This window comes from Fringilla coelebs (genome assembly GCF_963513975.1).
Source record: "Fringilla coelebs genome assembly, chromosome: 3".
Classification (NCBI taxonomy): domain Eukaryota; kingdom Metazoa; phylum Chordata; class Aves; order Passeriformes; family Fringillidae; genus Fringilla; species Fringilla coelebs.
The window spans coordinates 43768118-43795239 of record NC_140030.1 but is presented as its reverse complement, the minus strand read 5'-3'; the positions used below and the strand labels follow the sequence as shown (position 1 = coordinate 43795239).

At 41.8% G+C, this 27122-nt stretch overlaps 1 protein-coding gene across 3 annotated transcripts in view; it reads right to left on the bottom strand.

Annotated features, from left to right (window-relative positions):
- Positions 1-5270: 5270 nt before the first annotated feature.
- The window catches only part of LIN28B (lin-28 homolog B), a gene marked incomplete at both ends in the record, with an annotated part of 84842 nt that continues 62990 nt past the window's right edge, over positions 5271-27122 (bottom strand). For all 3 annotated transcript variants that reach the window (XM_084202504.1, XM_084202506.1, XM_084202505.1), the window contains one exon: positions 5271-5640. In XM_084202504.1, the coding sequence (XP_084058630.1) occupies positions 5271-5640 (370 nt within the window). The remainder of the gene's footprint in view (positions 5641-27122) is intronic.

Below are 27122 nucleotides of genomic sequence, written 5' to 3'. Positions count from 1 at the left end.
AATAACACTTTATGTAATTTAGAGAAGGAATTTCCAGGTAATGAAAAATGACAGCACTTTCCTTTCTAAATAGAAACCTCTCTTCAATTCCGTTTAAATCACCATGAAATAGATATATACAAGCTTACAGATTATGGAAGTAGCAATAAAGATGGGATGAGGCTTAAATACCAAAAGCTTTTCAGGCGAGATAATAACCTAAATGTCTAAATGTCTGATAGCTTTAATGTCCAGTGTATTCACACAGAGAGTAAGTACCAAAAGCTATAATCCTGCAGTTTAATTGCAATAGCTGAATAGGTTTTGGGGTACAGTTTCTGCAGCACTACAAGTATAATTCAGGAATGAATTAATAATTTATTTCTCCCTCCCTTCCCCCAACAATGACTTATATAACTAAAATTATTTTTTCTGAAGGTAATATCCCAAATCTAAGCGAGCATAGGTGCAAAAGAAAACTACATCCAGTATGTTTTTACCATGCAAATAAAGCAAATCTCAAAGGCTCACTGTAAATGCCAATGTTATATGTTTTATTTTTAATCAAGTAATTCTTTTCAACCTCACAATATCCATGACTGACAGGAAAAAAAAGACATTAGGCATGAAATGAGGATATAAAATACATGATATGTAGAAAGGCAATCAGTGCTTTAGTCCCTTAAGACAGTAAACAGGTGAAATGACTTTCAAAACTTCAACTCAAGGCTTTTTTCTTACAACATAAAATTCAAGTGATTTTTCTTTTATTTCACCTTGTAAACAACATACAAGTCAAAATGGACAATGAGGTAATCTATACTACAGAAGATAATTTAAAAACACTAGATAAGACACAGTATTAAAGACATACAGAAATCAGTGTTCACTTTGGTCTCTAGTATGGTTATTGTTATTATTATCACAAGCAACACATACTAGTTAAAGTCAGTCTGGTGATGTTTGTCAGACAGTTGTTGCTTAACTTAGTAATCCAAGAGGTAGTCAAAACCATTGTCCTTTGTAAAGATATTCATACATTTGGTTCAATGACAATGGTAGCAAATACCTTGCTACTTTTCAACATTCTCAAAAAATACTGCCACAGCTGCTGATACACAGCCCTGGTTTATACAAAAAAAAAGTGTGTGTTCATAGATCAACCTCTTGTTATTAGTCAACAGTTGTAACAGGGGTAACAAAACCACTGGATCTTAAAGAGGCTGTTGATAAAACTAAGCAAAATAAGATCGATGCATTTAACAAGGCTCTGCTTGTTTCTAAAACAATACTCAAATCTCATTAAGTCTTCTAGGAAATTAAAATCAGTGCATCTGCACATGTACACATCTTCCCAATTACTTTTATATCTAGCACAGGGGAATACATATATATTTTTTATGATAAACATTTCTTACAGATAAATTAATTAAATTAAATTTAAGACTCCATGCAATTTCCCATGTTCTTTTATAATTCTTCTTACAAAGAATGGTACAAGATCTATAAGCACTTTTTTAAAATGGGGTTCTATTAACAAAACTAAGTTAGCAGGAACCAAGCAGGAACTCCAGGATAACACTGGTGCAGAATAAAATGGCTGAAGAAGGTGGCCTGCAATGGGAAGAGGTAGGATCCAAATGTGGTGTTTGGCACTCCCTGAAAGCTGGCTAAAGGCAAAATATTGCAAATGGTATTACAATGCCAGATCTACCATTAACTGCAGCAAAAAGTTATTTGGCTCTTCCTCCAAATACAAGTCTTCCTCATGGCCTATCTTTTGTAGCGTGTAATTAAATATTGTGACCTCTCCTTGGGGAAGAGTAAAAAATATCTCACAATGTCCCTTACAATTAAATCACATTGAGCATTTTGGGATGGGGAAAGGGGAGGGAGGTAGATTCTTGCTTCAGGTTTAACCTTATCTCCACTATTGTTAGGAGAAAAGTACATCTGTCTGAGCAGATATTTGAACTATTTCTACTCAAACGAGTTTTATTGTGGAGCACTCTGGCAAGGACAGGCTGGTGAATAGGAGGAAATCTAGCCTGAGCGAATGCTGCCGAATATTAATTTTGTCCTTAGGCATGAAGGAAGAATCCCAAACTCAGTCTGTGCCTCCTCCTTTAAAAGGTTCTTTACTTATTTGGAGCAGCCAATTGAAGGAGTGTAACTAGTTTTTTTTCCTACTGCAGCCCAGTGCTAAGTAGTTACCTGCAGCAGCTTATGCTGCTATGTGTTTAACTTAGGCATGTACGTTTTTGTCTCTTCTGGAGCTGTATTTATTCCCGTGAACAGTGCCCATAATCCTTTGAACAAAAAATAACAACTTTCAAAGAAATGTTTGGAAAGGTCTCATAATTTCAAATGGATGCTTCATTTTAAACAAGTATTTACCATAATGTCTGCAGTGGTGAACTAATAGTCACATATTTAGTACAGATAAAAAGTATGTACCATAGATCAACAGCCACCTTTAAGGCCACAGCAGCACAAAGGTGTGTTCATGCAGTAGATATGAGGTAGCCTTTTGCTGTAAACAGAATAATAATTTTATTGTCACCTATGTAAACAAAGTGGGCTTGATGCTTTTGTGTTTTTGCTCTTCCCCCTCCACCCCCATCCCCCATCCCTCCCCTCCTAGAAAAGCCAAGCACCAGTAACTCCGACTGGAAGTCAGTGGGAGCTGTGGTTGCCCAGCATCTCCGAAAACTCAGACCCTGTGAATATAAAAACACAAATGCTCACATAAGCAACCAGTACATAATACCACTTCATCATTTCACAGGAACTTATAATACAAAATGCTGAGATCTGATTATCAGAAACGTAGGTCTACGTCAACTCAGAGGTAGTTACTAACATCAGTACATAATACTTATATAGAGATAAAAAGGTCTAAGACTATTTGGTTTGTTCTGAGTAAGCAGGTCTGTAGACTATTCTGTAAAGAAAAAACATTTCATGGTATATTCCCTGAGCAAAGTTCTTTGTCCTGAGTATGTTATGTAACAGTGATAACATTCTAATATATAAAAATAAAACCTTAAGCTTTCAACAATAAGATAGGGTTTGGTATGTGCTCTTAGCAGTTCAGTCTGACTTTGGTGCGCACAGTGATTTCAAACAGCACCAATAAAATTCCACATGTTGAAAACATTTCCTTATCTCAGCTCTGAACTTCTTACATATAAACAGGGAATGACCAGTTTTCAAATCCACAGTTGCCTATTTCTATAAGGAACTTTGGTTTAAATTTTCAAAGTGACCTAAGTTTTGCATCTTTGCTGTTTAACCTGGTTTTTATACCGACTAGAAGGTTAAGCAATGCCACTTTGATTTGTCTACATAATTTAAATAAGTTTACTATCCTTACGTAAGGCAAGGACTTCTCTATAGATATATCACATTCAATATCGTCAAAGGTAAGCTTTGCATTAGCATTACTGAGAACTTCAGTACAAACCTTGAGATTCTTGCAAACACTGGCAAGGAATTCACACAAAATAATTCTCTCGAAATTGTGCCCTTCACTGAGGAGTTTGATGACTATCTGTTCACTGAAGCAGCAGCAGCACCAGTAAAAGTCTCATCTGGCAGGACAAGTGGGAAGGGGAAAGGCCACGCACTGAGCCAGCTGCATACCTGTTGTAACCATCGGCTGCAGAGGAGTTATCACGGTAAGACTTTGGCTCGCTGTAGCCTTTCATGCAAGCTGTTTCTTTAGTTTGATTATCCGAGCTTAAACCTACCCGACACTTTCAAGCTTTAACAGCCTGTGTTTATTGCCAATGTTAAGGATTATACAGGTTTCTCTAATTAACTTACATCCACAATGGGATTTGTCAGAGTACGTTATCTTACGTATGACTTGGTAATTCAAAAGTTACAAATGGAAAGCGACTTGAAGTTTTGATAGGCTCCAACTCTATTAACCCCGAGCAAGGCCTGCAGCCCAGGGAGTCTCACTCTGAGGCCACCAATCTTCCTCCTCTTTCACACAGAAGTGTGTGGTCCTAGGGCACTCTGGACCAAGGCTGGTCAGCTGCAGCCCCCAGTTCACAAGAAGCAGGTGATGCCCAGGGCTTCTGGCAAATTTGCCAGAAGCAGATCTCTTCACTCGGGCTGGTCTGCACCCATGCTGTATCATCATCTAGGGAGGCCAGCTGAGCAACTCCAAAAGCCCATCAACCTTTAGTCTTAAAATTTATACAGCCCAGGATCTCGGTAGCTTTGCATTTTGTTTTCTTTAAAACTCAAACAGACAACAACAATAAAAATCCCTAGGGAGTTCTCTCTATGGTATTTCAACAGGAAATAAGGGGGAAGACCCTTCGAATTGAGGGACGCTACTTGGGACCAAGAGAAATTGCTGCTGCTGCGGCTACTACTGCCACCAAGGTACCCTAAATGTTCACAGTATACAAATGGCTAACCAGGATGGCATCCTGACACCACTCAAAAGGGTCTGTTTGGTAACAACTTACACATTCTCCCCTACACAACAGACATCTAGATTACAGTCACAATCATATTAATTTAACAAAACGTTTTGAGAAACCATCACAGAAACTACACATTCATTGTCTTTTCTGGAGCTTTAAACTCCTCACCAACAAAGGGTGGTGGCAATGAGAGTTGCCTTGAGTCATGAAACTGCCCTGCAGTGGCACGGAGAGGGGAGGGTTTTGATACCTTGTGGAGATGAAAAAGGAAGTCATTCAAATGGATGGTACGGGGGATGTCTTAGTATCTTTAGTACCATGTGGCAGCTTTAAAATATGAAAGTATCCTTTGGTTCACAAGAGATGTAACAGTCTTGATCTCAGTTGTTTGTGTGGTTTATCAGGGTTGGTTTGTTTCTGAGTGAAATTTCAGAAAATTGGGTTTTCTTGTTTGCTTTCTGAACATGTTTAGAAACGGGCTTTAGGAATGAGTTCAGGAACATTGGGTACTGTGACTTTTGCTTCACAGTAATGTCTGGTGGGATCTGGAGAATGGTCTGATGGAAAAATATATATTTATAGATATGTACACATACACATACACGCATGCACACTCACACATACACACGAAAAGTAAAACATAATGCACCCTGCTCAAATGTATTTTTTTGGGAGTGATTTGTCTATCAAAGAAAAAAAAAAAACAAACAAATAACAAAACATTCACAGTTCCTCAACAGTAGTTAAAATTCCAGGTCAGCTACTGATAATGAATTATTTCCCCTGTACTTGCATGAGGTAGACATCCCAAGAGGGTAAAGAAAACGGAACATTATGAAAAATGCATTAAGTTTTTTTCCTTTTCTGAACAGAAGGCCCCTTTCTGTTTGGTTCTTCAGGCGACGCAGACAACTTACTCGACGACACTTCCTGTGGTGACCTGCCCGAGCGCTCCGAGATCTCCGACCTGCCTTCCTGAGAGTACGATGGAGACGAGAAGCCGTGCGTTCCTCCCCCTTCTCTCAGGAAGGCAGAAGTGGAAGGCTGTGGTTCGGCTTCGTGTCTTCCCTGAGAACTAGTGGGCTGCTGCGAGACAGTTTTATGGGGGCAGTTAGCCACCATGTGCATGATGCTCTGACAGTAATGGCACTTCTTTGGCTGCGGAGGTAGACTACATTCTTTAGCGTGGTGGTCGAGGCCACCACAGTTGTAGCATCTAAAACCAAACAGAGACAGAGATGGAGTTATGCAATGCAGCGTCCAGCGGGAAGGTTTCTTGCGGGCCCGGGCCCGGCCCCACTAGAGGGCACCAGATCTCCAGCCATCACCGCCCCGCTGTCCCTGCGAGCCCCGGCACCGGCTGTCCCGGCGCGGCCGCGGGAGCGGGGATGCTGCGGCTCGGCCGCTCCCGGAACCAGGGCCCGAGGGACGCGGTGCTTGCAGCCCGGGAAACGCAAGCGTGGGGAGGGGCGCGGTGCCCGCCACGAGCCGGGCCCGGCACTGCCCCAGGGTCCGGCATTGTCCCAGGGCCGGCACTGTCCCAGGGCCGGCACTGTCCCAGGGCCCGGCACTGTCCCAGGGCCCGGCTCTGCCCCAAGGACCGGCTCTGCCCCAGGGACTGGCACTGTCCCAGGGCCCGGCTTTGTCCCAGGGTCCGGCTCTGCCCCAGGGACTGGCACTGTCCCAGGGCCCGGCTCTGCCCCAAGGCCCGGCTCTGCCCCAAGGCCCGGCACTGTCCCAGGGTCCGGCTTTGTCCCAGGGCCCGGCTCTGCCCCAGGGCCCGTCTCTGCCCTAGGGTCCGGCATTGTCCCAGGGCCCGGCTCTGCCCCAAGGACCGGCTCTGTCCCAGGGCCCGGCTCTGCCCCAAGGTCCGGCACCTCGGTTCCTCTGGCTCAGCCCAGGCACGCCGGGCCAAGGCCAGTGGGGACACGGTCTGTAATGGCACTTAGGGGTTCGATTCAAAATGAAGTCAGAATAGCCCCGTCAAGAGTCGTGGATCTGTGTTTGTGTGTTTCCTCCCAGACCTGCCAGCCCACGTGGCTGTGGCCGCGCTGCCGCTTTCCGTGGATGCGCTGCCGGGAGCCGCGGGGGGCAGAGAGGCCCCTCCGGCCGCACGGACACGGCTTCTCCCAGGCTTCTCAGAAAGGGCTGAAGCCCACAAAACCTCTTCTATTTAACCTTGTTAGCCAGGGGAGTCCTGAAGAACTCTCCAGCAATTCCTTACTGAATCCTTTGTAACACACACCAGGAACACCAGTTATTGGATTACATTATTCTAACATATGATACAAAGAAATAATTACACGCCTTTGGTGTGGTGACCTTATGTGCACTACTGAGTTTTCAACTTAGGCTGCTTTTGTATGGTTTCTGTTTCTTTGTTTTATAAAACTTGCACTGAATGCATAGACATTTAATTTCTATTTCTAATCAAATATTACTGGAAAGAACTAAATCTGTATTTATTTTTATATTTTTTCTGCTTTCGCTTAACCACCAGCTAATTAAAAACAATTATTTCACAAATACTTAGGTCTGTGGAGTCAACTTAAGGATTAAAAAAAAGACTGTAACTATAACTATGAACAAAATACTGCAACATGCTCTGAATTAAACCCACATAAAGATATGTTACATTTTCAGATTCCTGAAAAGTAACAAAGCACTGTTTGACTCTTTCACCTAGCATTTAGTAGTCCCTACTGGTTTATACCATATCAAGAAGTTTAATCCGAGCAAAGCTTATGTCTCACCTACTGAATTTGCTTTACCTTGCAAAGAAATGCTATTGATAAAACCTGTGTAATTTTTAAAAAAGACTGCAAATATCAACATTTGTAATTCCACTCCAAGAAAGAATCCCTGGCACCTCCCACTTCACATCTCTTCATCACTAGTAGCAAGATACCAACCATATTTTCATTTTCACAGACAAATGAAAAAAACTGCACAAGTTGTTCCTGGCATGCTGTAAGCCATTGTGTCCTACAAGACTGACCAATAATTTAGAGAAGTTAAATAATTAACAGAACTTCATTATGCTTTCAGAAATTATTGTGATTTATTGTTGTATCTTCCCTAAAAATGAGTAAGAAGAAACCAAGCCCAGTACAATGAACTCTGCACTTCTACAACAATTGCAATAACATATTTTAGGTTCCATTTTGATGTCACCACTGCACTGAAGTTTGATGTGATTTTTCAGTGGAATTTGAAGACTATGCTTACACTACTCTGTCTGCATATACTACAGAGTAACCCATGAAGACAAACACAGTCTAACAAAGCTTCCCTTGAATCACAAAGAAAATTACATGCACTAGCCCCATTATCACTTAGTATTGATTTCCCTAGCACAGGAAGGGAAATGACATACTAAGTACATTGTAAAATCCAAACATCCTGATCTAAGATGAAAATATCAAGCTTTTTTCTCCTATGGTTAAAGAATTAATTTTCAAGTTATTGAACATTATCCCTCTGACTACCTTTTGCCAAATCATTGCAGGTATTTTCAAATTAGTGACCTTCACTTGACAGTATGTTCAGCATTTAGTCTCATAACTGGCATTCAGCTATGTTTCCACCACAAGCTTTCTAAACACCTTCTGAAAAAAGTAGTAAGGAAAAAAGCCTTGCAATTAGAGAAATGGAACAATAGCAGCAAGTAAAAATCTTTTAAGTGTTTTCTTTCTTCCCTTTTCCCATCTAAGGACTCACAGATATGGTACTGATTGTAATTACGTTATATTAGAAAATTATGTTTATTATTACCTTTGGCATTGGTTTCTAGCAGTGTACTTATTCCTGGGATAAATGCATTATAACACAGTATAGCATAGGAGTGTGCAGACATTCTGGAAATTGTGGTATTTATCTTAATTTAGAATATGGAATTGTATGGCTGTGAACGCATCAGCACATTTATTTTCTCCCTTAATATCACATTTGTTTAGAACAGTTAAAAAAAAGAAAAAAAGTTTCAAAATAGGGTAAAGGGCCTCAGTAGCAGGATAGGCAGTAGCCACAGACAAATCAATTTAATCAGTCACTATGGTATGCTCTGTGTTATCCAATTCAGTGGACCATTTCACCTCACCAGTCGGCAAAGAACCTGCTGTCAGGGCCCCTGCTCCCACTCAAGCAGCCTCTGTCATCCTTTGCATACATACTCAATCAATACATCCTATTTGCAAAATATTGTAATTCCTTGCACCTATTTAAATTTTCCCTGAAATGTCACTGTAAAAGAAAAACTCTATCAGAAGCAGTTGTGATTAAACTCTGATTTGGTTTTTTGGGGATGTTTTTTGTTACCAACCAATTCAAGCATCTGGGTAAAGTGTCACATTAGAGTATATATGTGCCTGCCGGGATGTGCCTGGACTTACAGAGGAGGGTGATATTTATTCAGTTCTTTTAACTATTAATTCATCCTCATCAATCACTCTTACCAGGAGAACAGATCACACCTCGCTCTGAAATGCCCTCCCTTTCCAAGGGATTTATCCCAAAATGGAAGTGGTCAGCCACCTCAGAGCTCACAAATGACAGCATGGCATCATCCCCAGGCATTAAGGTATGGCATTAACCCTTTCGTCCCGAGCACTTCAGCCCTTTGCTCCTCTCTGCTGCGTGTACTTATGTTACAACATCCCTAAAGCCGAGAGCACGATGTGCTCTCACATTCACTTCTCCACCTACATACATACACATAACAATACACAAGCTGACTCCTGCCATGAAAACTGACCAATTCTCATTCCACTCTGCTCTCAAAAACTCCAGATTAGTGCAACCATAGCAAGTATCTCTTCTCTTCCGAAGCACCACGGAAAGAATGTATGTTAGCTTAAACACAAGTTTATATGTAAATTCTACCGTGAGATGAATAAAACACAAAAAGCCCTTAAATGTGCTATTATAATAGAATCAGCACTTACAAAGAACAAAAGTAAGAAGGATTTGTTAAAATAGGATTGTCTTTCTCACAGTAGGCTTCCATGATTTGCTAGCTAGCTTCAGGCTCAAAAATATAAAGAGATGGCAATTATCCTAACGGGAAATCCTTTCTTCTCTACAGCACTGACAGGAAGGTGAACCAGGGTGATTTTTTTAAATTAAAAAGATGAACATCTTAACAGAGGAACACCTTGAGGAAATTGTCTTGCATTATATTTCAATACTTTCAAAAAAACCGTAATAATAATACCTACTAATGAAGAAAGAAGAGAGCATATAGCAAGGTTAAGAAAACCTCCTAAATTTTCCTTCACTATGGATTTGTGATTGCACAAAACTGTGCATATTAAAGGAAACATGAAAAAGCAGAAGTATACAGATTCCAACATAAAATATGCTGATAATTGCAAAAAGCTGATGACTGAAATTGATTAAAAGTGCACAATTTCACAACCAAATAAAACCATCTAGTCTTTAGCCTTTTTTTCCTTGTTCCAGCAATCAGATACTTCTACTCAGGAAGCACACCCCAGCCCTAAACTTTTTAAAACAACAATACCCTTGCCTTGAAAACACGTTTTTCACAGTAACAACTCAGATGGGTTATGCAGCACTAGTAAGCACAACTGCTTGCTTCTTTGAGCTGTTTTATAATATAATTTAGATGATAATCCAATACATATGACAAGCAGAGAAAAATATGTGTAACCCCAGACTGTTAACTGTTGAGAGAAAAAACTGTAAAATTACCCTAGTGACTGACTTGGGGGAGGGGTGGCAGGGAATAAGGGGTTAACATCTAACAGCGATAGAAAAGAGAGGGAAGGGGGGACACTCAGAGGAAGACTAAAATAATTCACCAGGATATACCCCACACCAGTTCCTCTCTTGTTATTCCTTTCTGAATGCTATCAGACTACAAAAAAATGATTTTTGGCTAACAATGCTCCATCTTGCAACATTAATGCCTTGAGAAACAGCTTGGAATCCTAGCAGCATGTGCACATGAGATGCTGTTACAATTCACTGAATGCAACTGTGCAGTTAAAGCACAAAGGAAACGTTTAAAATCATACCTAAATGTTCTGTCCTTTTCAGCCATTACTTTCACAACATACCTAAAGAAAGGCAGATGGAACAGGCAGCAGATCACTTAAATTATTCTATTTTGTAAATGGCTGTAAAGGGAAGTTAAACTGTCCATGATCTAACAGAAAAATGGGCCTTAGACATAACTAAGATTTCCTCTGTTTAAGGCTTTGGTGACTTGTCTTGAAAATAAGGCCATGAAATACTGCAAAGGGATGCTTCTCACTACCTGGATGTGACACTTAAAAAAGCTCAGGGTGCTTGCTCAGGTACCACCTGGGACAAGTGAGAAAGACCTCCCACACCTCAGCAGGTGTTGGAGGATCCTCAGAAAGGATCTTCTGGACTATCAAGGATCTGCTAATTTCAAGTTGTCTTTGCTGCAGCTTGAAGAGCCAGGCTGGATGGGACTCTAAACAACCTGGTCTAGTGGAAGCTGTCCCTGCCCATGGCAGGGGAGGCTGGAACTAGATGGTCTTTAAGGCTCCTTTCAACCCAAAGCATTTTGGTGACTAACAAGACACACAGAAGATAAGTAGAATGTACACTCTACTCATGCCCTCTGACAGGGAAATGGATGGGATGTTTCTGCTCACGCGTGCATTGCTGGGGTTTACACCACTCTGGTTATCAACCTTTAATTCTTAAGCTGTAGCTGAATGCAGGAGAGAATACAGCCAACTCTGAAAACCCTCTAAACAGGGTTCTAATTCTATTACCTCTAAACAGGTAATAGAATTAAAAGTAGTGAATACTAAAATACTACTGAAATAATAATTAAGGTCATGTGAAATTATCTTGTTAAATAAACTAGAGAAAGGAACATTACAATCTTCATCAGAGCATTTATGGCTTGTCCATCAAGCAGGCTTACAATGAGGAAGAAAACCTCACTAGCACCCTCATCTATCAATCCATGGGGAAAAAAAATCAGTTTAATTTTAAAACTGGAAGTATTTTTAATCAAGAATGTTGTAAAACAGCGTATTATCAATGCAGAAAATGGCACACTGGTGCCACATTTAGGTTTGTGTTGGTCCTGTGAGTATTTGCTACCCTGAACTTCTTGTTCATGCAAAACACTGTGCAGAGGCAACATGCTGGGAAAGTTAATTGCAGGCTGGCATTCATCTTCAGTGAAATTCAGTTAGAAAATTTCCTGTGCTTTACTAGCTTTTTGAGATATTTAACAGGAATATAATTTTAAAAAAGATAACCTCTTAAAGAAAAAAAAAATTAATACAATAAAAATTCTCCCACATCTATTTGTCCTGTGAATCCTGCAACTCATGATAATATACTAGAGATCCAAGACTTTCAATTTTGTGAGAAAAACACGGTCCTTCCATTTTTTTAAGCTTGCCTTCTTTCATTTTACAGATAGCCCCATCACGCTGACACAAACCCGCACTGTCTGTGAGGCTTCCAATAACACAGGGTGGAATATTGATGATGTTTACTCTTGTTACAAATAAATAAATAAAAATGCTCTGTTGTAAACTCATCAGATCGACTAGTTTTCTGTGGTTAGTTCTGAATCAATCTATTTTCCCCAGTGTACCACAGAAGTAATATCAATAGGTTACGGTCTTTTGTTGCTTGGGTTTCCCCTCCCCCTTCCCCCCAACAAAGAAGCTGACAAACAACGTGGGGCATTTGCCTGATAAATCAGGCCTGTCAGGATACAATTTAGCTTAAGTTCATGAGGAAATAAAATTGTTTAAAATCTCCTAATACTATTTTACTGGAAGGTGATGGGGTTTGTTTTGGTTTTTTTACAACCAAGAGCAACAATGAAACAGAAAGGTGGCTCAAAAAGCACAAAATGCAGCTTTCTCTCCACAAAAATGGAAAGGACTACAGAGCCAGCAGATCTTAAAAAATAACCTCAACGATGTTGTTTCCATTCTTCCTTGCCACTAAACCTTATCTCTACTATCCACTCAGCTCCCTTTACAGGCATGGAGGAGAATTATTTTTCACACAATCATACAAAAATCCTTAAGAAATGCATCCTCATGGAGGAATGATTTGGATGCATTTTCATTTATTACAACAAAAGGGTTTTCTTTATATTAAGAGCTAAAAAGTCCTGAAATAACAATTTACATAGTGAAGTTTTGTTTCTAAATAACATGAAAGATGGTTTTGCTCCCATAGTATCAATATAGCATGGAAAGAATGCGTATATTTTAATGGCTTTAACCCATCCAGATAAAGCAGATACAAAATCAGCGATGGTTTAAGGAAGCTATGTTTTAAACAGTCATATATCACACATTTCAAACATGAAAAGATTTCAAGTAAGTCTACTACTGTTAATCTTTTTACACTATGAAACCACACACACAAATACTTTCAGATTTCCCTCGTAAGCTTAAATTTCTGTGGGAATAATAAAAGAACCCAGTTTTTCAACAAGAACAGCTTTGTATGCAGTAATTTTTTTAGAAGTACGTGTTCTCTGCAGTTCCTGCTGGTGGCAAGGCTGCCTGGGCTCTGCTGCTGCCTGCACCCATGTCTGCAGCGCTCTGCCAGAGCCAGCTGGGGTGCGGCGCTGGGCGGGTGCGGGGGTGGCCAGAGCTGGGCAGACCTTGGCTACCTGTGCCTGAAAGCACTGCTCCGTGCCCCTGCTTACAGAAACCTAGCTCGGTAACACTAGAAGCCTTTCACAGAGGTGGCTTGAGCCTCCTGGCCATGTGGATAAGGATGCACACTGCATAAAACCGGCTCAACTCTTTCTGGGTCAGTGAGGCGCTGGTCATGAGCTAAGAGGCATGCCTGACCTTATCTGCCTCTCAGCAGAGCTGGTTCCAGGGTTTCCACATCCACTGATCAGTTAATCCACAGATGAGATAAAAAGGCAGTAGGTAACTGGGAATCAGTTGTTAAAAATTGTCTTTTCAATTTTGTTTCTTATTTCATCACTAACAATAGCAGCAAATACAACAAATACAGCAAATACAAGTGACGCCAACTCACAACAGCAGGAAACAACAAATGGCATCCTGGCAGTAGGCTGGAGCACTGAAGCAAGCCACGGTAGAGAAAGAAGAGGAAAAAGGTTGTTCTGGAAGTTCATAACCTATTCTTCCTCCCCAAATACCAGCTGTGAGTGGTTTGATTTCAGGTACCGCATATAAATCAGTTTCATGCACACAGTTTCAGAAATATCTGGTGAGAGGAGTATGGACTGACTTAGATCCTGGCCTTGAAATGGATTCTCCTATTGCATACACTGAATCAGATGGCTTGCATGAATACGGGCTTCACGAGTGTTAAGGATTGCAGGATTTAACCAGCAGCTCACATTTTCATTTCATTCTTCAGAAGCAAAGGGATGGTTACTGTCTCTATGACACACTCTCTGTGGGGAAACCACGCCAGCTATCTCTATAGGGGTTCTTTCCAGAGCTAATGGCACTGATAAAGTCATGTCACATGAATCACGTGGAGGGCTTCCCATCCCAAATGTGGAACAAAAGGGCATCAAACATGGTGCTTGGTTTTGCTTGAAATAGCACCTGTAAGTTCCCACATTCAATACCCACAAGAACAATTAAATAATTCACATGCTCTATAGCCACACTTTAATGGTAAGGAAAATCCGCATCATTCTGATTGCACTGACTGAGAAAGGAAAGTCACCTTATTCACTTTTCTGAACTTGCATCTTAAGATATTTAAAATGGCATAGCTTCATATATTGACATTATTACTAAATGGCTGGGCTTAGCATTTTCTGTAACACATTTTTAAGAGGCTTTCAGTATCTTGAAGAAAAAAAAATTATTTTGCAACTTTCACATTAAAATGCAGAAGCAACAGTAAAGCATGAAAAGAGGATTTCAGCTGCAACAGGATTAAGCCTTATATGTTAAAGCTTTTAATTCCCACCTGAGGCAGGTATTCTTGTTGTCCCACACTGCCTGATCCCTGAGCATTAAAAGAGAAATAATGCCATTTTCTACTATTCTGCCCTACATCACCACTGGATTTCTCCTCATCATTAATTCTCACTATTAATTGTGTACATAAGAATATAAAGCAATTTATGCATATAAAATTATTGTTAATTCAGAATTTGGTGTTTTCTTTTTCCTTGTTTGGCCTCAGGATGGCAAATCTCATGCACATGTTTAATACCTATATCTCTGAATTTTATTAATTCTGTGTACAGTTAAAAATAATGGAACATAAATAGTTTCCCTATATGTGGTAAACTAGATCACTTTATCCTCTTGGCTGGGATTATGTAGATTAAGTGATATCACTGCAGTAAAATTATACCAATGAAGTTAATAAAAGTTTTTTTGAATATTGCTAGTTCCCAGAAACAGAGCATCTTAATGGTCTTAGTTCTGATCTCAGTCACAAGAGTGTAGATCCAGAACAATTTTGCTGACTTCACTGAGCTTATTTTCTGTTACCTTTAATAATGTAACATAGAAAATTTCCCACTGTGTACGAATTCTGAAAAGTCACACAGCAGCAGCCAAGGCTGGTTGCAGAGGTCAGGTTGGTACAAGCTGTGAGGCCATGGAGCAATGTAGGCTGAAGCTCCTTCGTTCCACCTGTAAATCTGTGTTTGCTGGTTGATGTAACGTTTGAAAGCAGAACACAGCATAAATCACAAAGTTGAGAATAGAAAACCAAAGAATTAGGGCAAGAGTAGAGGAGTGATATGTCTTCTTTTTGCTCAGCCTTTCAGCCTAAGAAAGAATTAATTATCTGAAAACTAAGGACGTTTTTAGGGCAAGGATCAGCTTTTCTGGCAGGACTGATGAACTCTGAATTGGAAGATTTGATAAAATAGGAACCCTACACTTAAATAAAATTGTTCTTTGAAACTGTTCTTTGAATTGTTCAATTGTTCTTTGAAAGCAAAGAACAATTCAGATAAGAGCAACCCAGTTGTGATCATGACAGGGGAAGAACAGATTACAAGCTGGACATCAGGTAAAGCTGCCACAGGAAAATACAGTGGATATGCTTACTGAACACAGCACAACCAACTTCCTGTAGTTTTGATCAGAAATTCACACCCAAGCCACAGCTCCAACTATAGAAGCCCTGAATTTATAATTTTGAAAGCAGTCACAAACCAGAGGAATGATTAATGCCAGCGTCATGTCTGTGTTTTAACAATTCATTTATTCTCTGAAACAGTCCTCCAGTTATCCAGCAGCACTCACTGTGTGCAAGGCAGGAACACTGTACATTAAGAGTGGAAGTGCATGGAGGCAGAAAGGGCAACATATTTTAATGCAAGCCCAAAAGTTGCTAGTGATAAATCAAGACCACTGTTTGGGGTGGAAGAAGGCATGTGTGTCTCTGCAGTCACTCAGTGAAGTGTGCAAAGGCCACAGGAAAGAATTGGGGAATGGTTACAAGGGGATAGGTTACAAGTTCTTCCAATTTGGAAGGAAAATCTTGACTTCCAGTGAAATAGAGGATAACTCAGTTGTGCTGGTAGCCTGTCTGCTCTCCTCAGATCCCAGGCTCTGGGGCACGTTAGAAGACACAGGAAGGTGACTGTGACATACTGCAGGGGCTAGGAACAGAGCGTATAACATGTCAAATCCATAGGACTTCATTAGCCCTGACTGAAACTCAGCTTCTTCCTGCTTTAATGATTATTTACCATACTGCTACAAGGTATAGAGACAAGTCTTACTATTCATTGAGCTGTTAATTATTCTTATGACAGATCTACTGCAGGAAAAATTGAGAGTATCCTTCTGCCACAAGACCTTAAAATATCACAGCTGGAGCAGCGGATTTGAACTCACAGCTAGGCAGCAAACTGAATTTATTCTTTTTTTCATTCTGGGTAGACACAGTCCTTGAGGAAGGAGGGAGCTCACTGGCAGGCAGTGTGAGGGAGCACAGCTCCTCAGCATCAGGCTGGAGCAGGGCCCCTCCCATCCAGCTGGTGTCCTCCAGTGGCAGTGTCCTTTCTCACAGCTGCTCCTGAGGGGTGGCACATGGGTGCCACAATCCTTAGTGAGCGCAATAACAAATCCTACGGGTGTTGGTGTTGGATATCTGTATCACTGCACCATTGGGAAAACCAAATCACCAATCTTAGGAGCTGCTTTGTAGCTGAACTCTTCACCCTCTGCACCTGATGGAATCCCAGAGCCTCCATCACTGCCTGTCCTTGTCAGGTACAGTCTCCCCCATATCTTGTGCTGCTTCCATCTCTGGGTGTAATGCTCTTGCAACTGGTCACTGACCCTAGTTCCCCAGAGAGTGAAAATGAGAAACCCGGGTGCATTACCTACAACCTACTGATCCTCCTTGAAAAGGCTGAACAACCATCTGAAGATTACAGCAACCTCCTGAGGGAGGGAAGGTTTGCATCCAAACCTGTCTTTCACACTAGCGGAGGTATGTGGTGAACTGGGGGACCTTTTGAGTAGGTTAGAAGTGTGCTCACTGTCTTGGGCCACACAAGTGAAGAGGAGAATTCAGAAGCCAACCGGGTAATTCCTGAGGGACTCAGCTGTAAAAACTAGAGCACAGAGTTGCTGCTGTCCAGTAAAAAACCCAGCTGACACAAGACACAGACAGCCAGTTAAATTTAGCATTTGAGTCTCTTGGCAGCACCTAAACATCAAATCTAGGAACCAAATGCCTTTTGTGAGGTTGGAAATAGTCACACTTGAACAGTGTTAGCCACAGAAGACAAGGAACTGGACCTTTAGCAATCTGTCATTTCCTACAATATTTCTGAATACTTCCAGGAACAAATCAATTGTTTATTAAACCAACCTCTTCTTGAAAACCTAAAAGGACTTTGCTCCTAATCAAGATCCCTTTGGCTCTCCTCCTTACAAACCTTCTATCCAATGTTCCTGGACACACATAATCCCACATAACCACAAAATAAAGGGAAAGTATGTCTGCCACTCAGGATTTCAAGCACAGCCCACAAACTTCCCAGAAAAGTCTCATCCTTCACAGGCTCAGAATCTGGAGATAGAAACTTCTTTCTCTGTCAGAGGCAGCCTGTGTGACACAGTTAGGTATAATCAAATGCATACAGGTATTTAAATGCCTAAGACCCACTGACTTCAGAGGTAAGCGGGGTCCTCATAGCTTAGAAGGTCTGAGTCTGTGCCCCTCAGGATTATATCTGGTACACCAAGGAAAGTTATGGTACAAAAAAGTACAACCATATGGTGATCAGGCTATAAATTGCCATTCTCTGAACTAGTGCAGGAATCAAACACATCCTGAAAAATGCATAGAATACCTAATGTTGAAACTGTTCTCTTTGTTACAGCTATTTCACCACCGTCCAACTATTATAATGAAAAGTCATAGACAGGTTGTGAAAAGTAATTTCAATTACATCAGAAACATTACACAGAAAATGAGGGCTATTATGAGCTTAATTGGACTTCACATAAGTGCTGAAATCCTCTCCGCAAGTCTTTTGCATTCCCTGTTAGCAGACAGCACAGATTTGAGAATTAGATGAAGAAAGCACACACTTTCTAAATGATGAAAAAATCTAAACTAGAATGTCCTCAATAAGCTACTGTGCTTAGATTTCGTTCCAGTTTCCTGCAAAGCTTTGCACAGTGAGTGCCACCGCTGCGTGCTGTCTTGGCAGCATCAGGAGCAGTTCCCAGGGTGCCCTTCTGTTTTCATACTCTGTACTGCAAAACAAGCCAGCAACAGTGTGCTGTGCCAGGCAGAATGCAGGGAGTGTCTGGGACCCTGCTCCAATGCTGCAAACCATCCAGAACCATCAGCAGGTGACCAGGACTCCAGCTCAACTATTTTACACTGCACTCACAGCTTTTCCTTGGGTAATGTAAAAATAAGGGGAAGATAATTACTGAGTAAACAGCCCCCTTTCCAAGAAGAATGCTTCCAAAGGCATATAAACTGGTTTCAAAATCTGCTAAGGATGATCCCTGTGATGATCCATGCAGTCACTAAAATGCTAGCCAATTCTCAAAGGAAAAAAATTCAGTTAATACACTTACTTTTTTTTTCCCATTTTGTAGCATTTATTTAGCTTGCTTCATATCACACCTCCAGTTTTGAGACAAAATCATAAATCATTGCATTGGCACAACTGTGGGTGTGATAAACACTGTCAGGAGGTGGGAGGGAATAGATTAAGCAATGCAATTCCCATTGTCCTCAAACACTCTTGCAAAGGAACTACAATGTGGAACAGGCACACTGTCTGGGATTTACCCCTGGCCACAGCACACACACGGCTTTCACGCAAATCTGTATCTGGATTCATGAACTTGTCAATATCATAATATTCCATCTGATCCCCACCAGTAGGTGTGCGTATGTGAAGAGGGGATGAAAGAATCACACACTCCAAGTCCAAGCAGAAGATGCAGATGTTCAACATAGTTTTGTGTGGCTGTAGCTGAATTTCCTTTCAGTTAGAGACAATGAGCTGGAAAAGAACTTAAGTGACAAAAAGTAGCTGAGCTGTGCTTTGAGTTAAATACACTCTAAATATAGTGCACAGAGATGGTTAAAATCCCTCCTCTAAGGAAACAGATTTTTACACCATTCTTTTACATATTCCCCATAAATCAACCAGCCCCATTTCAGGCTAACTAATGCTCTTTTTATGAACTGTCCCTCCACTCACGCAGAGCATAGCTGGGGCATTTCCCACTCATGCTCATGCAAGTTGCAGCTGGACATATGCTTTTACTTGAAGCCTGACTATCTTCCTTCTACCCCTTCACAGGTTCTGCCTTGCTGTGTTATTCTTTCTTCATTTTCCTACCATTGCAATGCTTCATGTGGAAGCACTGCACCTGTCACGGCTCAGCAAGAATAGTTCTCTATTTTCCTTTTGAGGCTATTGTTAAGATAGGGCTTGAGTAAAAAGCTGCTGCTCATGGACAGACCAGCAGCTAAAAAGGGATAGGAGAAGGGAATGTCAATGGTTTGTCACCAATTACATGAGATGGCTTCTCAGCTCAATTTGTTTTGCCTGTAGTTACCTCAAATTCAGTGGGCAGGAAACCTTTGAGAGGAGCCTGGCAACTTTGACATGCCCCTCAAATTTACGGTATTGTAAATTTGTATGTTTCAATAATCATGGCTATGATTACAGGACTGATGCATATAGTCAGAAACTCAAGTGTCATGTTCTAGGTTTCCTGTCTTTGCAAGAGAGATGAAAAGGCAGCACGGAGGGGCCATAAGGGTGGGTCAGAAAGCTGAACAACTGAGTAAGAAGAGGAATAAACAAGAAGAGGGTCATCCACACCAAGCCCTTTGATAAAGGCAAGGGAGGCCATCATCAATGGTACTGTCTCACCTGCTGGAAAAGCCTGGAAGGTGCAAAGCAACTGCTCAGCCCTGGTGAGGCTGATGCCAACCCTTCTGCAGCATGCTCAGGAGGAAGTGTGTCCCATCACAGCAGTACTGCACAGCTCAGCAAGGAAGAAGCTCAGAATGGCATGAGCTAAAGGCCTTCCCACGTGAGCCTGCTGACACTGCCAGGATAACTGCGACTCAACTATGTCTGCTGGTCTTATGGTATGCAAGTTTGATTGTTTAACTTCAGGTGCAGAATTAACTTCTGTTCCACTGCTGAACTCACAATTCATGGTCAAAGGCAGCCAAGATGTCCAGGTCATCCAGGGCAACACTTGCTCTGTTCTGAGGAACGCCTTGAACACCTCTGCAGCAAGAATAGTCTATGCTCACTCTGTAAATTACCTCGGCTCTTTACCACGGATTTAACTGCTCAAATGCTTGTCTTACAGATAAAACAGCTCTGAAAGTCAAATATCAACTTTGATACTCATTCCATAACAATTGATTTTTATTCAAGAATGGGACACCATAGAGGACGCTTGGGTTCCATTAAATATGTCAAAGCTGAGACAAAGAACCTGAATTCTATAAAATGCCAGGATAATTCCCATGCCTTACTATACTCAATGGCATAGCAGTTAACAGGCCAACATTCCTGTTGACATACCACTGCCTCTCTAGAGCAAAATTTTTTTAAAGGCTGTTATCTGCCATGGTTAACTCTGCTACTATCTAAGTACTTTGGTGACTCTGAAAGCAGATTGCTTTACAGCAGAATACACCCATATCTATCAATATCCCTTTTAGCTTCAATGTATAGCTTGAAGTTTTGAGGTTTTCATGCCAGAAATGCTGCTGTCAACATTTCTAGGGCCTCTAATGATTTCTGCTGTTACTGAATCCAGCCTCTAATATTATCGTGCCTGTAAATTACTTGGAGTAAATAATATTCGACTGCAATTCTAGTTTGTTGACAGGATTTTAAAAAAATTATTTAGGAAAAAAAAATCTGCACTTGGAAATAGTACTTTAAAATTATCTAAACGCTACCACCCTATATCTTTGAAAGAGCATCAATACCAAATGTGCTTACCACACATCTTAGGCGACTCTTGCCGCGTGCGTTTAGAGTGGTGCTCCCTTCGGTCTGGCTCCAAAGTTAAAGCATCTGAAGTGTAAATTGTGTGTGACACAGCCAAGGAAACCCACTTTACTTTAACCTTGTTAATGGCGAGCCAGATGGAACCGCTGAGGCCACCCATTGTTCGGGTTTGCATTTTTTTGTAATGCCATGGTGTAGGTCCATAGGGCCTCATGAATTCCCCTCCTCTGAATATATACTGTGCTGTTAAAGGCACTGAAAGGATCAAGCTCTGCTCTGAGAGCAGCTGGCTTTGTATTTTTTTAATGGTTGTTAGCAGCAGCAGCAGGTCCATTCTACTCCCCTATTCTTCCTCTGCCCTTCTTAAAATCCTGATCTGTTGGTTCTTGAGGGAAACCAAACCCTAACTCTGACCTATATAGCACATCATACATTACCTCAGGGTCATTACCCCAAATATTCATCAAAAGCCTCAGATTCTCCCTCCCTTGCAGCCTCAAATCCTGCCCCAGCAGTTCTTAATCACACAAGTAATCATCACTGACTTCATCAACAGTCAGGTTGTAATTTCTTTCCTACCAAACCTAGGTAACCTGTGAGTGCATCATTTTTGTTAATGACCATTGCCTTCTGAAAATTTGGTCAAATTTCCCTGTCTTGACCTCTTTTGTGCCTTTAAGATGAAAAAGGAAGTAAGAGGAGTTTGAGCAAAGACAGCCCACAGCCAATGACTCAGCCTGAGAAATAAGTGCTTGCAAATTGTTAAATGCCAGGACCCGTTTGAACAGCATTTGTGATGTAGAAGATGATACCTCGCAGTGCCAGTGCAATGATGCAGAATCGTCAAACATTTGCTGATGAAAAGCTGCAACACATGACTTAACAGAGGTAATAGAAAACCCACGAGACTACAGCTGGCTGCCTAGCAGGTTTCCAGTTGCTGTGCAAGATAACATAATTTTGGGAGAGAGGAGTACTGTTCTCCCAGTCTACTCCAGCTGTGGTGCATGCTGTTCTGCACAGGATGAGAAAAGCACAAAGCCATCTCTTCAGCCCTTCCTACCCAATGGGCCTTCCATCAGGAAAGCAAACTGCATCTGAGGAAAAGGAGGCAGCAGCCAGGAATTACTGAATTGCACCACTGAGCACCAGACAATGTGCCTCCCTCTCTGCATAGGACTTGACAGTGCAGTTAGCACAACCTGTGAATGGCACTAGAGGGATGCTGCAAACAATTATCTGTTCTTACAGAAACTGCACAAAGGCTTTGGCAACACTGAGCTTGATCAGGCTATTAAAAGAGCTGAGAAACCATAATCAATACTTCAGGGCAAATTCCCCGATCTGTTCAAAGTGGTTTGCTTTTGCACTACACTGGCACAGTAAGGAAGGGAAGGAAATCCTATTACCTGATTCCCAGGCTCATCTGGTGTAGGAGACACACTACTCATTGAAATATATTATACCCCTGCCATTCCCAGTTAGTCTGTGTGCCTTTAGGAAGGGGAGTCAGGAGGCACCTGAAACTCAGCATGCTGTAGGCATGAACTGGAGTAAAGAATCAATGACCTGATCATTTATCTTCTTTTCCCAAACTGCTCTAGATGCTGTCAAAGAGCCACTTCCACCGTTCTACAGGCTCCCAAAACCCAGCAAAATTCCAGCCAAACTCTTTCCTAGAGTTCCTGTAACATGACACAAAAACCTGGGGGCAACCATGGCTGGCAGGCAAAGGGGAAGACCAATCTACCCCAATGTTCCCCAGCAACAAGGGCAACCACAGGAAACACGCCAGCAGGGAAGGCAGGACGTGATAACTTCTGCTTTCCCCCACAAATGTCAAGTTTAAATTCTGTCCCTTACTCCTTTATCTTTTACATAAATAGTAGGGTGCAACTTAGGAAAGTTATTTTTACTTGAATATTTCTTTAATATTGTTGTTCTTAAAGGCTATCTGTGTGGTGGTGCTGGCATAAGTGGGAGAAGCTGCAAGAGGCACAGAACATTTATATTCACTGTGTTGTTAAAACCATTTCTATTTCTAAATAATAAATTAAAGGTTAAAAACCAAGTAAAGCTCAGTAAACTATTTTTCACCTATTTAATAGTTCTGTCTTTTAACTAATAATTTTCCATTGCACATTGTAACAGTTCATTTTTGAAGGCCAGACTACCTTTAGTACATTTCCATTGTCTAAGAGAATTATCTAGTTAACAGAATACAAATACTAGATAAGTAAACAATAAAAAAAAGGGCACAATTTGGAACTGACAAACTATCGTTGCACTTCATCCACTTTTTCTAATTTTCCTATGTCTTCTCTATTTGCAGGATGCAAAGCTGCCATAAATATTTTGAGATTGGACAGGATTGATTGCCATTGCCTGCAGTTCTTATATCCTTTTTTCATGAACATTCTTTAGTCCTAAGTCCATATCTCAAAGCAAAAGCTGTTAATAACCCTGGACTGATGTGACACTCAGTACTTTAGCACCCTAGGATGGAGATTATGTGCCCCCCTTGATTTCAGCATGTTAAGCTTCCTTGAAGCTTTGTTTCTTTCAGAGGCAGCTGCCTGCATTTCCATACCTTACCCTGCCTCTTGCCTCCAGAGCTTAAATCACATGTGTGTCAGTTAGAAAAAAATAGCTGCAAAATTATTTTTTCCTATGAAGTCTTGCAGAATTAATTAGTTCAGCTGATAACTTTCCTCTGTTGATGATAATGACAAGAAGAAAACCATAAGCTGTCTTATAGAAAGGGAAGTCATCAATAAATCAGGACTTCAGTTGCCAGCACCACATTCTTTCTACAAAAGGAACTCTGAATAACATTAGTATCACTCTAGAGCTTTACCATAAATTAATTTTTTTTAATGAACTGGTTGTTTGTTTGAAGTTTTTAAGACACCTGTTCAATTTTCTTAGTAACAGAGGGTGATTGAAAGCTTCACAATAATGCTAGTTTACTATCTCAACATTGCAAAATAGCATTTTATAACTTACTTTTATACTTGAGCAGCACTTAAAAATCCTTTGAAAACTCACTGATTCCTAGCAATGACTAGGAAAATACACATATCTGGAAATACCAGGGAATATATTTTTTGGAAGCCTGGAAAACACAACATTGTAGACCAAGTTTCACAAAGTTACTGACATTTAGGTCTGCCTTCCAGCATTACAGTACTACTCACTTCAAGCGCTGATTCTATCTAATCCTCCCCATTTGGTGGGAAAACTTCCTTTGAAGATCTGTCATTAAGAAACCTGAAATATTAACTTCTTCTCTATGACATACAAACACTCTGTAACTGGAGCATGTGGTAGAATCAGATGGAAAGAATATGGTTTTCTGTTACTCTATGTGAAATTTATGTTATTTTTTCCCTTGTCAATGAAGAAAGCAGGCTATAATTTTAGTACATTTAAGTTCCCAAGTTAACCTCTGAAACTGTAACACCCTTCAGATAATATGATTGATGTGAAATAGCAGAACACTACAATGGGAAATGCTAGTTTCTGTGCGAATCTCCAATTGTCTTCCCATCGTTCACAGCACTTCAAACTAATGCAACAGAAGCAGAAAAAAAACAAAACAGATTGTTTGGCGGAAGCTGGCAGGGAAGGAAGAGCCGTGATGACACCACAGCTGACTCCTCCAAGCCTACTGCTTGCATTTTGCAAGTTTTGAGGAGCAGCTGCTGGAAGGGAACTGAGAAATGACCACTGCATACATACTAAAATGCCAGACTGGGAGTTGACTGGAAGTGAGTTAAGCCTGAGCACTGCAGCTTTTAAAGGCTGCTCTCCAGCCCCACAGGGATGTCAGGCTGAGGAATGCCGCTTACCTTCCCAGTCAGCTGCCAACTTCCTGGTACTGTACAGTTTCAGAGTCAAGTTAATGGTGTGGTGGCACCAAAGCATCTGAAATAGGTAGGACTGCTTTTTGCATCCTGTTTTCATTCCCTGGCCAGGGAAACCACAAGCTGCAGCCCTGCTAAAAAGCAGGGACCATCGCTCTTGTGTGCAGCGGGATCTACTGGCAGTCCGACAGAGGAAGCTCAAATAGAAAAGACCTCGCCTGGGACACTCCCCAAACCCTCTGCGAGGTCTTGCTGATGCCTAATTATACCTCTGGCCTTTTGGAGGCCAAACCCAACTCCCTGCTGGGTTTTGTGTTCCTGACACTTTCCTCCCATGAACCCCGCTGGCTGTTAAATCACCACCTGCCACCAGTGAGGGCAGACTTCCTATCGCTCCTGCTGCAGAGGCCAAAAAGCTGCCGCCAGCGGGGAATGTCTGCGGCACGTTGAGCGGAGAGCACAACACGTCTCATGCCGAGCCGCCCGTAGGGTTTCTCACTCCAGACAAACCCACCGAGCGCCGAGCTGTTACCGAGAGGCGTCCCCCACTCTGCCACCTCTCTGTCCGTTTGCTGCTCGCCACCTTTCATTCCTGCAGGATTAGTCTTTGCTCAGTTACGCTCCCCGAAGTGGCTCTCTGCGGAATTAGATTGGCTCTCTGCGGAATTAGATCGGCACCGGCGACCCTGCGGGCAGAGGACCACAAGGCTGGCTGTGGGTGCAGGGGGGCCACGGCAGCTGCCCAGCCACAGTAATTTGAAACTGCACCCTGGCAGAGCCCTGGCTTCAGAGTCAGGGGCAGCATCCCTTTCTTTTAAAGTCACAGTTCCCCTTCAGGAAAAAATAATAAATAGGGATTCGATCTGTTAACGCAGTCCAGAACACTGGAGATTCCCATTACTTCAGCTTGTACAGAGCAGTGCAGGCAAATCAACAACAGGTAAAAAAACCTCGTATGTTTTATACTTAAAGAAGCATTGCTTTCTGAAATTTACATTACTTTCAACTTAATGGTGCCTCTCCAGCAGTTCCGGCTGAAGAATTTTGCTGCAATTGTTGGGGAGAGTTTTGGCAAACTTAGATCAGACATAATTAAACACCAGCTGTGTGTCCCCAAGGAATGTCAACATGGGATGAGGAAAGTCCCAAAAGCTAACTATGTATTAATGGATACAGGCATGAGATACAGAACCACTAGATATTTCATATATATAATTTACAAGTACATATAAGGAAAAAAAAATCTCAGCATGTTCAGTGCCTACGTTGACAATAACCTAGATGTACTCAATTTACTGCACATTTAAGAACACTTACTGATGCAAGAAATTTTAAGTTAACTCAAAAATCTGAAGGAATCTGTCTTGAATACCTCTGAGAAAGGGTATGGTCTAGGTAAGGCCAACTGTGTACCTTCCCCATTTTTGTCTTTCTTTCAGAGTGGCTCTTTTCCCTTGTGGAAAGAGACTGTGGCTTATGCAGAATTATCTTACTGACACATTCTCCCAAACAGGTCTCCAGGGCTGTGTCGATTACAGCATCCTCAGGAGAACTCTCCTGGCCACATCGCTTGACTGTCTCAGCAGTCTCAGCCTGTGCTTGGCAGTGTCATGAGTGCTGTCTGTCTGAAAACCAAGAGGAGAAATTTTACAAGTGCCTGTCTTGTCACAGAGAGCCCAGTCCCAGGAGGGAGCACCCCGGGACTCCAGTCACAGCACACCTACAGGGAGCCTGGTTCTCAGCACCAAACCATGGCCTCACCAGACTTTGGTGCAGCCACAGCTGTGCCACACACTGTCACTTGTGCTGGCTTTCACAGACACTGCACATCCCTATGCACAGAGTGTCTGGGGCTCCTGGGTGGCTACAAGGGGGTGAGCCCCCTGCCTGACCCAGCAAAGAGCTGTACCCCAGCCAAGCAGAGCCCTGGCCCACTCAGCTACAACCCGTGCTGTGTTCTCTCTTGGTCAGCTTGGTCAGCAGCTGACCCACATTTAGTACTCCCCTTCCTCTGAATCATGCGAAATAAGCACTTTAAAGAAGCTTCTCTAGCTTTCTGCAGGGGAAATGGGGGTAAAAGGTTTGGTTTGGGGCAGAAGCATGCTGAAAATCTGTCTACAGGCACTGGAAGTCACCAGTCCACAGAAAGCATCAGATCACAAGCAGCCCTGCCTCCGTCTGTCACAAAAGGTGAACGCTGCCCACCCACCAATTCTCTTTATTCAGTCGGCCCCAGTCCCACAAACAGCCTAGTTCACATCCAGTATTAGCTGTTACCACGTTTCCTTCCCATCTCCAGTTCTGCACACCCCCACCTTCACTTCCATGCTGATTCTGCTCCTAACAGGCACATTTAGC